The sequence below is a fragment of the Pieris brassicae genome, chromosome 4, assembly GCF_905147105.1.
Source record: "Pieris brassicae chromosome 4, ilPieBrab1.1, whole genome shotgun sequence".
Lineage (NCBI taxonomy): Eukaryota > Metazoa > Arthropoda > Insecta > Lepidoptera > Pieridae > Pieris > Pieris brassicae.
The window spans coordinates 17,523,625-17,537,656 of NC_059668.1; the positions used below are offsets into that span (position 1 = coordinate 17,523,625).

General features: G+C 32.5%; 1 protein-coding gene across 8 annotated transcripts in view; it reads right to left on the reverse strand.

Annotated features, from left to right (window-relative positions):
- LOC123708034 (uncharacterized protein C18B11.02c-like) overlaps positions 1-14,032 on the reverse strand; it is a 231,375-nt gene that overhangs the window by 18,749 nt on the left and 198,594 nt on the right. For all 8 annotated transcript variants that reach the window (XM_045658482.1, XM_045658484.1, XM_045658483.1 and 5 more), the window contains 2 exons: positions 3,626-3,712; positions 53-140 (listed from right to left, as the gene is read on the reverse strand). In XM_045658482.1, the coding sequence (XP_045514438.1) occupies positions 53-140; positions 3,626-3,712 (175 nt within the window). The remainder of the gene's footprint in view (positions 1-52; positions 141-3,625; positions 3,713-14,032) is intronic.

The following is a 14,032-nucleotide window of genomic DNA, read 5'->3' on the forward strand; positions in this document are numbered from 1 at the left end:
AGCCTTAAACGTATACTAATGTCGTAGACAAAGAATACTGAATAGTACTTACCATTTTCAATATAGTAAGATGTTTCATTGTATCTGTCGTCTGTAAAACCAGGTCTTTTTGCCTTTAATGCTTTTGTCTCTAGTTTTGCCTGTAACAAGAAACATAAAAAAACATACGTTATATAATCTATTTTTATAGGTCCTGAATTTTTAAAAAATTATTTAAGAGTTCGTCTGACGATCTAAAACAGTTACTTAATCCTGAACCTTCCCTGACTATCTAAGTATGAGACAATCGACGAAAACAGTTTTTAACCATTGTCACTATTGTTACATATTTATTCGTAAATAACCTTAAAATCTAAATCTTATCTAAATTCCTTTCCAATGATCTCAAAATATATTACAACATAATAGGCCTTTAACGTAGATCAATGCATCACTTGTCAAATATACTAATTAACACCTACGTAATAATCATACTTTTCCCCTAAGCTCAGTGCTATTTATACTTATACAACGGCATAATTCATTATCATTGCAATAAAACCCAAAGCACCCGCTGAGTGGAGTAAAAAGTGTGGAATATCGAATCGATGTAACATCAGGCGTATTGTTCGCAAGAATCGCTTATAAAAAACTTCGTTGCGAGGGACGAGATGAGAAAAGTTTTAAAAACGAAACAATCTACGCGTTGTTATGAGCTTTTTACTCATACCAATGTTGGAACTTTGACGGAAATGCCTGAGTTGAAATGTAATGTCGGAGTTTAACAAACGATGTAAATAACGCCCTTTTATGGGAATTTATAGAAATATTAGGCTGAAAATCTATTTGGTAACAAGAATTACTTTCATATATTTATGTGTCTTTTATTTAAAAAAAATATGTTTGTCTTTTGTTAACATAGCTTTTACACGTTAAGAAAACACTTTTTAAACGAATTGAAGCTATGTATTAATATTATATATATGAGTCATTTTTGCAAAAACCTTCTTTTAGTATCTTTTAGTCGATATCAACTTCGGGTTACAGCTGTGATACTTTTGACATTCAACACCTCATGTCTTCAGTCAACGTGACACCGCTGTAAGGCACGCGAAACGCCGGAAAATTTAAAATTTATAATTATGTAAAAAATAATTATAAGTTTATAATAATAATACATAGCTTCAATCCGTTTAAAAAGTGTTTTCTTAATAAATATGAAATCTAATTTAAATAAAAATTTAATTCTCTTGAAGTGACATAGGAGTGTTCACATAAAATGCATGAAATTAAAGCCAGCTGAATTTCATGGTTGCAATGTATAATACATTCCAATAATTTGATGGTAGATATTTGTGCATAAATATATTTTTTAAGATTGATAGATACACTTACTAGACTTAAGAAATATCCAACGAAACTGACGCATAAATATGTCTGCGTCATTAAGGGGACTTCAAACAGGATCTTTGTATTCGGGTAAATATACTCAGACCTTTAATAAGGTCCTCTAAAACCCGATACATTTAAATAAGGGATGAATACGTTTTCGAAAAGACCTTCAGAATTAATGAACAAAGTGACCCTTAGATAAGAGAACCAAGGAAAAGTTTAGACTAATTGAAATACTGCGACTTTAGATTTGCACTTAAAGCCCATATTATAGATACTGAACAGTATAGGGAGTGGTCATCGAGACATGCATTAGATAATAGTTTGCGTAACAGTGAGGTATGTGGGAACAATTCGATGCACTGGCGTTGCACCAATTTGACACTGGCTATTTGGCACTTTGCCGGTGAATGTGTGCAATTGAAAGTTTTGCATGTCTGTCTTACTCGTGCCACTACGTCATTTATCATTATAACATGTAAATTAATTACTTCCCTCTTTACCCTCTTTATAATTATATACTGCGAAACTAAAAAAAAGGAAGTTTGATAAATCTTAATGCACGACAATGGCATTGTAGTACTGTACTGTTATTTATGTTTTCAATTATTGTTCCGTAATTTTCAATAATTGTTTTTGTTCCTTTTAGTGGGTCAGTTGTTTCAATAATATAATGCACTTTCTGGACCAATCATAAATGAGTGAGACGATTAGTTGTTTTGGTGTAATTTATCAGCCGTACACACAGAACCGGCATTTCAGATTATTAATATTATGGTTTCATATTCGTTGCATGTTGCAAGCTCCACAAAACGGTAACGTTTTAAATACAACCTTAAACTGATAGAATAAGGTTGATTTTCTACAAACTTTTAAAATTTAGTTCAAACGCGATCGTATATCTCAACCTCTACTCCTGATCTATTGTCTTAGCCATATTTTTATTGGTTTGAAAGGTTATGCGTCAATATAAGATACATTATTTTTATTTTCCACCTCTTAAACCTAAACATAACATAAAAAAGCATACTTGGCGAATGCTTTCTCACCAATAAATATTGCTATCACAATGGAAATCTCATCGCCATTGGCTCAGCATTCACTTAATTAAATCTAAATCGAACTGAATCAACCCTTTGTCTGTCCCCGTTTAAGATTCACGATAAAATCAGCTCTATTACATCGCAATAAGGTCTATGATGGGTTCAGGCCTAGTAGCGTGACATAACCGATTCAAACGCACATTGTAAATGGATAGTACAAATATAATGTCTCCATTACATTCGTTTACGTAGCAATATCGGTCTTATCGCAGCCCACACGCTTTCGGCGAGCGATGCATGCATAAGCAATTCTATTTATCGGTACATCTTTACTGTGAAAGGACACGAAGGTGTTGTTTCTCTATCTTCTTGTAATACTGTATTTTAGGTAAAGATGCCTTCAAAGTTCATAGAAAAGTAGACATTACATTTACTAAATATATTAAGAGGAACTTATGAACGAACTTACTAATACACTAGCCGCCCCCGCGAACTTCGTTTCTCCTTAATGTGGTTTTAGTTAGCCTTAATACCGTGACACGAAAGAATAATTTCACTATATTATCGTCACTGTAATTTGAATTTGATTTACATTTTGTTCTAAGTAACACGTGGTTGGCTATGCTAACACCAAAAATTAAATAAGGAGAAATAATTGAATTTCACGGTATTTCGTTTACTACAAAATACATTTAATTTATACTTTAGCCTCAATAACACGTGGTAATCATGATATTGAATTATACCTTATATGACACGTTTGTCGGTTTACCATAGTAGTGCCATCTATTGATTACTTACTCAATCCAGTCGAAAAGTATCGACATCTGTTACAATATTTTGGAGTTAACAGATAATTGTGACTGTCAATTAATTATACACAAATAATTTGCGATAAAATAAAATTACGACTATAATTAAAGATCTAAGCTATCCTATCTCTTAAGTTGGACCAGACTGCTCACGGTGTGCCAATTTAATTTAAAATCGGTTAAGTAGTTTAGCGAGTCCATCGCGGACAAACATCGTGACAGGAGATTTATATATATACTATAATTCATTTTCAAATACAAGATTTTTGTCGTCACTATCTCTGTCACGATGGTATGAACACTTTCTTCCTTATTATACTCTAAATGAAAATATAGTATAGTTGTACTTTCATTTATATAAATAAAAACAATATATAATGTGTACTTTATTCAACAAACCTTTTTGAGATCTTTGTTAATGTCAGCATCGTCGGCTTTCCTTTTCTCGCAGGATAATATACAATTCTTGCCGTTGTCTTTTTCACCCTGCAACAAAGAAATCAAAAATTAGCTACGTCAATTCACTCAAGGCAAGCCAACATACAAAAAAAAACGCCTTTTAATTGTAAAGTTAAAATGAAAATATAAAACTAGTAATTAAAAATAAAATCGTTACATAGCTCATGCACACTTAATACAGTCCATAATTATACATTCCATTGCTATTAACAGAAAATGTATAGTGAAAGAAAACAATTTTTAACCGGATTAAAGCTATTTGTATAATTATAAACTTATAACTACTTTCTCTACAGCTGTGATACTTTTGACATTCAACACCTTTTGTCTTCAGTCACTGTAACCACACACGCTGTAAAGCACGCGAAACGTCGGAAAAAATTAAATTATGTAAATAATTATAAGTTTTTAATAATACAAATAGCTTTAATCCGGTTAAAAAATTGTTTTCTTTCAATGTGTAAAAGCTATGTTAACCAAAGACACTACTATGTATAAAATTTATAATTACAAATAATAAATAGAAATTAAAGAAAATTTTTAAGAAATAAGTATAATAAAAGTAATATAAAACAAATGTATACTAAACTTCACAGGTACTACCCAATTTCACTGAAGCATTTCCCTCAAACAATATACGAAGGAACCGACCGTAAGCAATAAATATAACAACACACATAACCTGTTGTATTCGACAAATCCCCGAGGATGTTCACGTATTCAGAGAAATTCTATATTTAATAGAAAAATATCGGATAAATCCAACACAATGTAATCTCGGCGGATTTCCGTCGTCTTTAATAGAAGAGTTGTACAATTTGACATAAGTGCTTAGGAACAGGTTCTCAGGAATGAAACACAAATCTCGTTTCAAACAGATAACTAAATAGTCTATTAAAACGTATTGTTATATATAAACAAATTTGTGCTGATAAGATAAATGAAAAAAAAATAAAGTTATGGACCCTTGTACTCAGGTATATATCCTACGGATCATAAAGTTGAATCGTAATAAAAAATTAAAATAATTCTACACGATATACACCTATAAATCCAATAGAAATAATCTAATTTGGGTTTATTTGAATACAAATACATTTCATTAAAGGGATGATAACAAACACGTTACCTAAATAGTTCACGTTATAAAAAGTGAATTTAATCTTATTTATTAATAGTCATATTTATACCTAACTAACTCAAAGGCATGAAATGAATTCAATGAAGAATGTGAATATAATAGATTGCCTTTTATCTTGATAGGGTAAGGGGATAGTCACCTCAGAAATCCCGAACATTCCAGGTTACGATAGTATGCGATGTGCCCAAGAGGGCAATTCTCAAATATTCGATATTAGATACTCGTAGCGTTTGAGTAATAAATATATAATAATATTTCCAATGTAAATGTAACATGGTCAGTATTTTAAATATTTTCAGATATAATAAGGTCCCCCCACTATATTATCTGATATAATGGAGGATATTATAGTAAATCGTTACCGCGATTGGTAAGCGTTGTACCTACAATGTACAATAGTAAGCTAGTGCGTAGGTTGTGCTTTTAACTCAAGATTAAGCCCTATGGAGTTACGCGTGCATTCTCAATAAAACAATGAACATTTCATGATCACACAGAAGGTTGCTGATTTCCTTGCTGATATAAAAGATCATCGACATAACCGGCGCATATTTTATTACGCGACACGACTAAAACGCGTGGGCGGCTCACGTATATTAAAATGCTCACCACCGACTTATAAAATACACGACTCTGTTTAAAACATGGCCTCAGATTTCTGTAAATATTTCATGATCATTTGTTAATCTAATAGGCAAGTGGGTGATCAGACTTCTGTGTCTGACGCACGCCGTCGGCGTTGCGGTCCCAGACGTAAAAAGATTGTAGCGCCACTGATTTATTTTATTTTTAAAATTTGTTTTCCACATTGTGCTAGAATAAAAATCTCCACAATCCAATATCCACATTGAGAGGTTACTGCGATTCTAATTTATTTATTACACAACCCCAGACGATTGAGGGTGTCCAAAAATGCATGATAATTACACTTGGCATATCCGTGAGGGTTCTCAAGAAGTGTGCACTCATACCACTCGTGGTTCTGCCCTCAAAATGAAATTGTTTTTGAGAGCCCCCTAGACGACCATTCTCCGCTTTCCCAAGCAACGGGATAATGGATGAAATTATATTTATTTCACGAGATTTTCCTGTGCGGCAAAATATAAATGTTTTTAAGTGTAGGATTATTTTATATTGACATCTTTTTATATTTTAGTCATGAAGAAAAGGAATATGAATTACAAAAAAAAAAATGTTTCATATACGTTTGAATAATTTAACGAAACATACCTTCATTCCTTCTTGGGTGATTCCAATAACACTTATTTAATTAATGCGTCAATTTATCAATAGGCGTTAATTACCGTCAGAAACATGCAAATAGCTAACATAGTTGCCTGTTTTTCTGCATTTTAATGAAACACAAAGTTATTACATACAAAATAAACAGTGCGCATGTAACCAGTAGATTAAGGTATAATTCCGCCCACGTTCTCATATATAAACAGGTTTTTATACTGGGCGGTACGTCGTTTGTGAATAATTTAACGAAACTCTTCGCACTGAATGTTTTTATTCATCCGATTAATTATGTTCGTTATAATATTTCATAAACACTACGTACTATTATTTTTCTAAAGTTCATTAGTTAAAATATGATAATTAATTCATCATTTGTGAGATACGACATATGTTTATGACTAATATTATATATTTTTTGAGACTTTAAACATCAGTTTAGTGTATCCATATTTTCTGACAAGTATAAAACAGTAAAATTTTGAACAACATCTCAAAGTACAATGAAATCTAGATAATTTCAATATATTAAGCTTGTTAGATGTTAGATACAAATAATTGTTTCCGACATAACTAGTAGTAAGAGAACTAAAAATATGTTAGCCTCATTCGTTATTTCAGGACAAAAAGGATTAACAAAAGGAATACGGGGTTTATTAAGAACATTTATTCCTAATGAACATAGATTGATGAGCGAATGACAGTTTGACCTTTGTAATGATCCTATCGCAGCAAATTACATTGGAACGCTTCGTATTTGTTAAGTTGTGATCGATTCCCTACTTCCCATAATTGACGTTTAAAATTACATACAGCGGCAATTGATGGATTAGCTAGTAAAGCCTAATTTGATGAAATTTAATGAATATTAACTACTGATTTCTAATTCCTAATTGATGTGAATTATTATTTTTATCTCAAGTAATTGAGTTATTTAGATTAAATAAAAACAGATTACATACTGCCATAGTTATTGAATAGAATTGCCACAAGCCTATTCTTTAAATTATTGGATAAAATATTTTTTAAAATAAAATAAAATATATATCTATAATAATAAGCTCACCGGCATTGATTGTTGAATTACTTAGTTTTATTACAACTTATCATATATTTTTTTCTAAAGGAAATAAATACCTATATAATATTACATTATACATAAAAGATATAAGATAAAATTTACAACAAACGGACAAATTATTACTTATTGCGCAATTTTAGGCCAGTAGGTCAAAAACCTGTGAACTTTTGGAGTTAACTCACTGTCCATGACACACTCCATAATATGGTCTCGTTGATAACATTTTAATGACCTACTCGGTCATTCGCGAACAAGGGAACGATAAATCAAAAGAATGGTGAATGAGGGTACTGTCAAATCAATCTACCCGAGCCATGAAGGGTCGCAAGTGTTGAAAATAATCACAGTCCTTTATCTTTAAATTACAAATCTATAAATAAAACTCGCCAGGCCTCAACATTAATTAAATTTTAAGGACTCTTCACCTTTTCATTGTTTTCAAATGAAAGGATTGTATAGTAATTAATTAATAATTAATAATTATTTCACAGTACATTATTACAATACATTCGATAGTTTCATCTTGATCCATTGGGAGTTTTGATTAGATAAAATAATGCATTTAAAAGGACATGCTCTTCCTTATATACTTTGATTTCTAAGCGAGATATGTCCATACGTTGGTATAACTTGATATGAGAGAGTGCATATTTATGTGTAAACATAGAATATGTAAAAATAGAAATGAATATAAATAGCACAATGCTAAAAATAAAGCAGGCAACTACAAATAAGAGTCATTATATCGCGGGAGTGCTACGTAGCGCTACGATCAATACTACGTAGCACGCCTACGAGCGACGACGTGCAACAGATTGCCGACAAAAGCGAAGCGGATATACAATATCAATATATATATATATATATTAGCATTTAATATAGATATTTTTATTTAGGACGTTTTGAAACATTTCCTCGTTATATCTTTGTCAATCAAAGTAACAAAAATAAGCGGGCCTAGTAAACTTAAGTCATAGTTGGTCATTTACAATAATAAACATTATATTTCCACCACAAACGCAAAGTTAGATTAGGTACTTAGTACAACTTACGCAAAAGTCTACAAAATAATCATCTTAGTCATAAAAACTAACTTGCTATTAAGTGAACCCGCTCAACATACCAACATGTCGTCATCCTAACACCTCTTAGAAACAAAAGAGACTGGTTCCCCCAGCAATTAACGCACATACTAACAAAATGGTTTTAATTCCAGGGTTTTCAATTAGTCTCGAGTGGTGAAATCAAATAGATTTACTATTTTCTCACCTTTTTGATTCCTTTAATGACTTAGGGTGTATTTAGTTGGGGCTGGTATCGCCAATGTTTGCTACAGGGTGACATGAACAAAGGGTTGATGTAGCCTTTAATTATGTTATTAAATATATTTTTAATATTTAGTATGATCGTGTTCCATTTTCAAAAACGACTTTTCTACAGAAAGAAAATTGACTGAAGTTGATTTATTTTAGAGGTTTAGATGGTCTTAAATCTATTTGTATGTGTAGTCAGATCGTACGTCATATTTGCGTGTGTCTTTCAGTTCTCAAAGTCAATCAACATAAAATAAATTGGCTTCATATTAAGAACGAGCATTTTACGACATATTTATTAATAAACAAAATAATAATAAATTTTATCAAATAATAATATATAACGTTCTTAAAGGTTTCAAATAGACTCGGGGCACAATCACATGAAACATGCCATAATAGCAATGCCACATGGTAAAGCTCAGCTGAATGTATCTGTAACTACTTTACCATAGGAAAAAGCCTTTAAACTACATATAACACAAATGACGTAAAATAATGTATCTAAATTCCTTTTCTACAAACTCGGTGTCTTTCCCGACACAATATTTATGGAAGAGCAATAAAAATATGAATATGTAACCGTGACATATATTGGACTATCGACCTACTTTATTGGCAGCCATATTTATTCGATAAGACATATGTACAAATATTGCGGGATAAATAAAGATGTTAGATGCGAAAAAATTTCATATTCAAATTAGTATGCATTTTAGGGGAAAAATTATTATTTTAGATCGTAATATTTGAGTAAATAAAAAGAAGAACATTCTATAGAAGATTAAAAGAAATAAAAAATCTTTCAAAATATAATTGCTTTGTAGTATGATATCCCTTACGATATACGCCGACGGTTCCACAAAGTCTTTACCACTAAGAAGTTTCGTTTTCGCAAAATATCGCGCAATTCCTAAAATATTAATGAAATTCAAATTTTGTTCACTCAGGTATTAAGACACTCGTGTACAAAAAAATAATGTTTTTAAAAATGCTCATGGAACAGTCTATTTAACTGTAACTGCCACTATTATTTATTTTATTAACATTTTTAAATATATATTAAAATTGAGCTGTTTTCAATGAATGTGCGCCACATTGGCACATCGGGAAACGAGATGCCAGACACTCTCGTGGGAGATGCCGCTTTCCTACTTGCGACGACTGACTCGAGACTTTAGGCACCTGGAACGAGGGCTTTGTGGGGGCGAAACAGCCTCAGTCACAAAAATTTTTAAAGATACAAAAACAGCATACAAACAAATCAAGACGAAGCGTTTCGCACCTCACATGGCTGACTGGCCACGGGGTTTTTGGACACTATTTACATAGACTCAAACTGAAGACAACGGTGCTTCATTTATTTGTTGACTGTGCGACTTTTCAAAGGGCCAGGTGCGATCTGGAGCTCGCGAATGGCATGAGGACATCCCGGAATGGGTTATCCGACATGTTGATTGAGCACTGATTGCAGCTGGAAAAATTCTACTGCAAGATTGTCACTACCATAAATAGCACGAGAGGAAACGAAGGTTTCGTCGGGCAGCGGGCCCCGACTCGCTCATAAAAATTATGACGATATATCCGGAGTGGCTGTCACACGGGCGCGACTGGAGCCGCCAACCCTTTAAGTTAATAAAGTCCCTTTTTAGGAAAGTGGAGATTTCGACTCTCCCCTGCTGCGTAGCCTCTCGGTTACATATCTGCCTGATTGCGTGCATGATAGGAAAAATAATAATAATTAGTACAACAATATTAAATATTCATACATATTATGTTTGTATTACCATTCCAAACTCACTTTATTTAGTGTTATATGTATACATAAGTTTGTGCTCAATTTAAACGTTTTCTTAAAGAAAATTGGGTATATGTTTGCAAAAAACTTACCCCTACGTTCAAAGACCTTTACATAAATTGCGTGACTTTGAACCTTTAAGTAAAGACATTGAAACATCTGATATGGACGACCTTAGGATATAAGCAAACGCGATTTGTAAGTGATAATGTGATATATAATGAAATATATGCTATAAATGTATCGTCTCTGTTAATAGTAATTATGATAAAGCAATAATGTACATAATAATAAAGGTTTTTTTGTAAATAAAATGCTTTTAAAATTATCTCGTTTTAATCATGCAGCTAGACAGTATCAGTTTCTAACAAAAGCACTTTGTAAACCGTGGGTTGACAGATGGCCTTAAGACTTCAATAACGCTAGGGTCTTATATGAGTCATAATTAATACGAGTTAATGTTCTGAACATAAATAGAGGACGGCTGCTAAACTTGAACTTATTAAACAAGTTTGTACTCGTAGCGAATATTAATGCTTTTTTTTAAATAAAACACGCGCACATGTAGCACAACCTTTAATGTAGGTCACGTATTTGGGACGACGTATTTCTGGTGTAAAATATCGTAGTTAGAAAATACGAATAATATGCGAATATATAAGACTAGAGTATGCCGATATCAAGTTTATACAGCGCTTAAAATTATCGCGTAAGTCTCTGACTGGGAGTAAGCGCCAGTCGTGATGGGCGCTCGTTAAGTTCAGCAGAAGCAATTCTAACATCCGATGTGGACAATTTGGTGATCCGACTCATTCAACATCATCGCTTGAATGGATTCGTGGATCCGATGGATTTCTTCATTTCACGCATTTTTCTCTTGTATCACGAATGTGTGCCACGTGAACACTTAATCCGATTATTAACTTTAAAAAGGATTAGGGAATCATATGAAAATGTAGTGGCCAATTAAATATGTTTTTTATTAAATACAAATATATAAACTAGAACGTTCTGTTTAAAACAAACCAACCTATTTCACAACATATAAATTCTGACTCAATTTAGGCATATTTATTTTCTGCTTTCTTTTTTACTTTATAAAATATTACTTTACTAGATTTGGAGAGAGTAGTGTTACACTCATATTTTTACTAACCAGATTTGACATAGGGACTTAGTTGGTTGTTCATCATTCATATCTGTTCGTGTTAATACAAAGACATATTTTTTATGTTGCTTATATTTTATTTTGCCAAACCTTAGAAGGCTCAGCTGATGTTATGTGATACCGCCGCCACCCATGGGTGTCACACTGACAATCGCGATGTCGGCCTTTAAAAAATTGGTACGTTCCTTTCTTGAAATCTCCCTAAGTCGAATTGGTTCGGAAATACTTCAGTGGGCAGCTGGCTCCACATAATGGTGGTGCGCGACTAAAATTGCCGTAGACAACGCTCAGTTGTGAAACGAATATCATGGTGATACGGATGATATTTTGTATTCTGCCTTGACGTCCGATGATGAAACTCAGCTGTAGGTGTGCAAACAACTGCTATGAACATTCTCCATGGAGAAAATGCAGAGAGATATCTCTACGCAACCCCAAGGGATCAAACCTCTCGGAAAGTGGCTGGTCGTTGAATACGGTCAAGCGCCTTATAGAATTGCAAGCGGTGGCCCGGGGGAAGTAAAGTCTCGCCTATACTAAGTTAATTATGTAATCGTAATAAAAATATGTTGAAGTGACCTATTTAAAACTTGGTCACTATAAGCTATTTTTTGTACATAGTATTCCTTGCTAATGTTTATAGGATCGCGTTCGTAAAGCTTTGGCAACGAAACCGTTTTTACGACCGATAAACAATTTATTGTCTGATACAATCGCCGAGGAAATCCTCTGACAATCTAATAAAATAAGATTTCCCATGTTGGGAGTAATATTTTTGTACAGTCGCGTACACTTTTTGTTTAGGTCTCAGCTAATGTATTGCTAGGACAATGCATTAGGGACGCTTTTGTTTATTTTGTTTTAATACGACTTGGGAACCCAAGTCCACGGTTTGATTAAGCATATTTCACTAGAAGTAACTAATAAAGTTTTAGCTCAAGGTAATTTTTAATTATTTGGGTAATAAGTAAATAAGGCCGCCATAACGCCTTAAGAGCTAGGTTCTGTCTGGTCCTAGGTTCTTTATACCAGCTAAATCAGTTTAAACAAGACGACCATGTCGACATGCAGATTGTCGTTTAGAAAAAAAACAAGTAAGTAAGTAGCGTTCTATAACAAGAATTTATATTTAAAGTGCTAGCTAGTAAATCTGGTATAGAACTAGATTGACTTAACTACTGGAATGTACGTCACTCATATTCAAAACTTAATTTTTTTTTATATACGTTAGCTGAAACCACTTTGTACTTAGCGACACCCTATCTCGGACCATGTATGTTCCATTATAAGAATAAGCTAAATTAAGGATCTTATATATAAATAACAGTTTTATAAATTAAGTCTCAAATAAAACAATTTTACTAAACCTTAAGTAATCTAAGAAAAAAAAGAATACCTTAAGTCGCACTGGTCTTATTTTGGTAAAAGCCAATTCCTAAGATTAAACTGTCAAGTGTTTTTGATGCGTGCGTGTGCGCAGATTGGCGTTAAGCTAAAATGATTTCAATAATACGCTAACTGGTTTATTATTAGCACGTCGAGCTAATTCAGGGCAGTAACAATTATAAATCCTGTTAAATATGTAACAATACCGCCATAATTTAAAAAACAAATTATTTATTTGTATCTGTTGTCAACTAATACTGTTTTTTGGTATTCGAAATCGGCCATTTGGACCCAAAATAGACGGGAAATATGGCATAGTATGGCGCATATAAACTGTAATATATTTTTCTTCTCAGATCAAGGTGGTAACGATATATATTGAGGCTATTAAAAAAGGACACAAACTTATTCCCGCTAATAATAAACCCACTGGTCAGGATCCGTGGGAACCTTGAGTATGCAAATATATTAAATAAAATAAACTTTATGTACATAAGATAGAAGTAATTGTTCTTGCTAAGGATAAAGTGAATATTTGTTTTTCTTTGAGCCTTGTTTAACTCGTTTATAAAAATATTCAAAATTGATAATTCTTGTTAACTTGCTCACATGCCATTGCATTTATAAACTTAATTTTTAAGTATGTAAATATAATTGCACGCTGTTACTTACAGCAGTTTTGTATTTTAATAATTTTTTTGATTATTTTCATGTACCATGGACACGAAATGCCAGAGGGCTCGCGAGTGCGTTGTCGGTCTTTTAAGAATTGTTACGCTTTTTTCTTAAGGGACCCTAAGTTAAATTTCATAAATATAAAATCTCCTAACTTGGACAATGCAGGAAAGAATGGTTTTCTTAATAAAAGCTTTTAATATTTTCTAGTTGGCCTAAAATACATTATTTTTATAACGACGCATTAACTACCAAATACAAGTGACTCAGTAACAAGTTCAAATGAAATAATAAATGCAATATAAATACGCGCAGGTGCAAGAATATATCCGAGTATCAGCCATAAAACCCAACGAAGAAACATTTATGTATGTTGCGACCTTAATTTATGTGACTTGTTTCTTTATTTAACTATACGTTATAGGGATTTTAAAATAGCTAACATATTTAGTCACCACTGATGTGTTTTCATGTTCAAGTCAAGTTGTAAATAATTATATAATGTATGATTTACTTCAATTGCCTTTTGAGGTAAATTAGACGTGA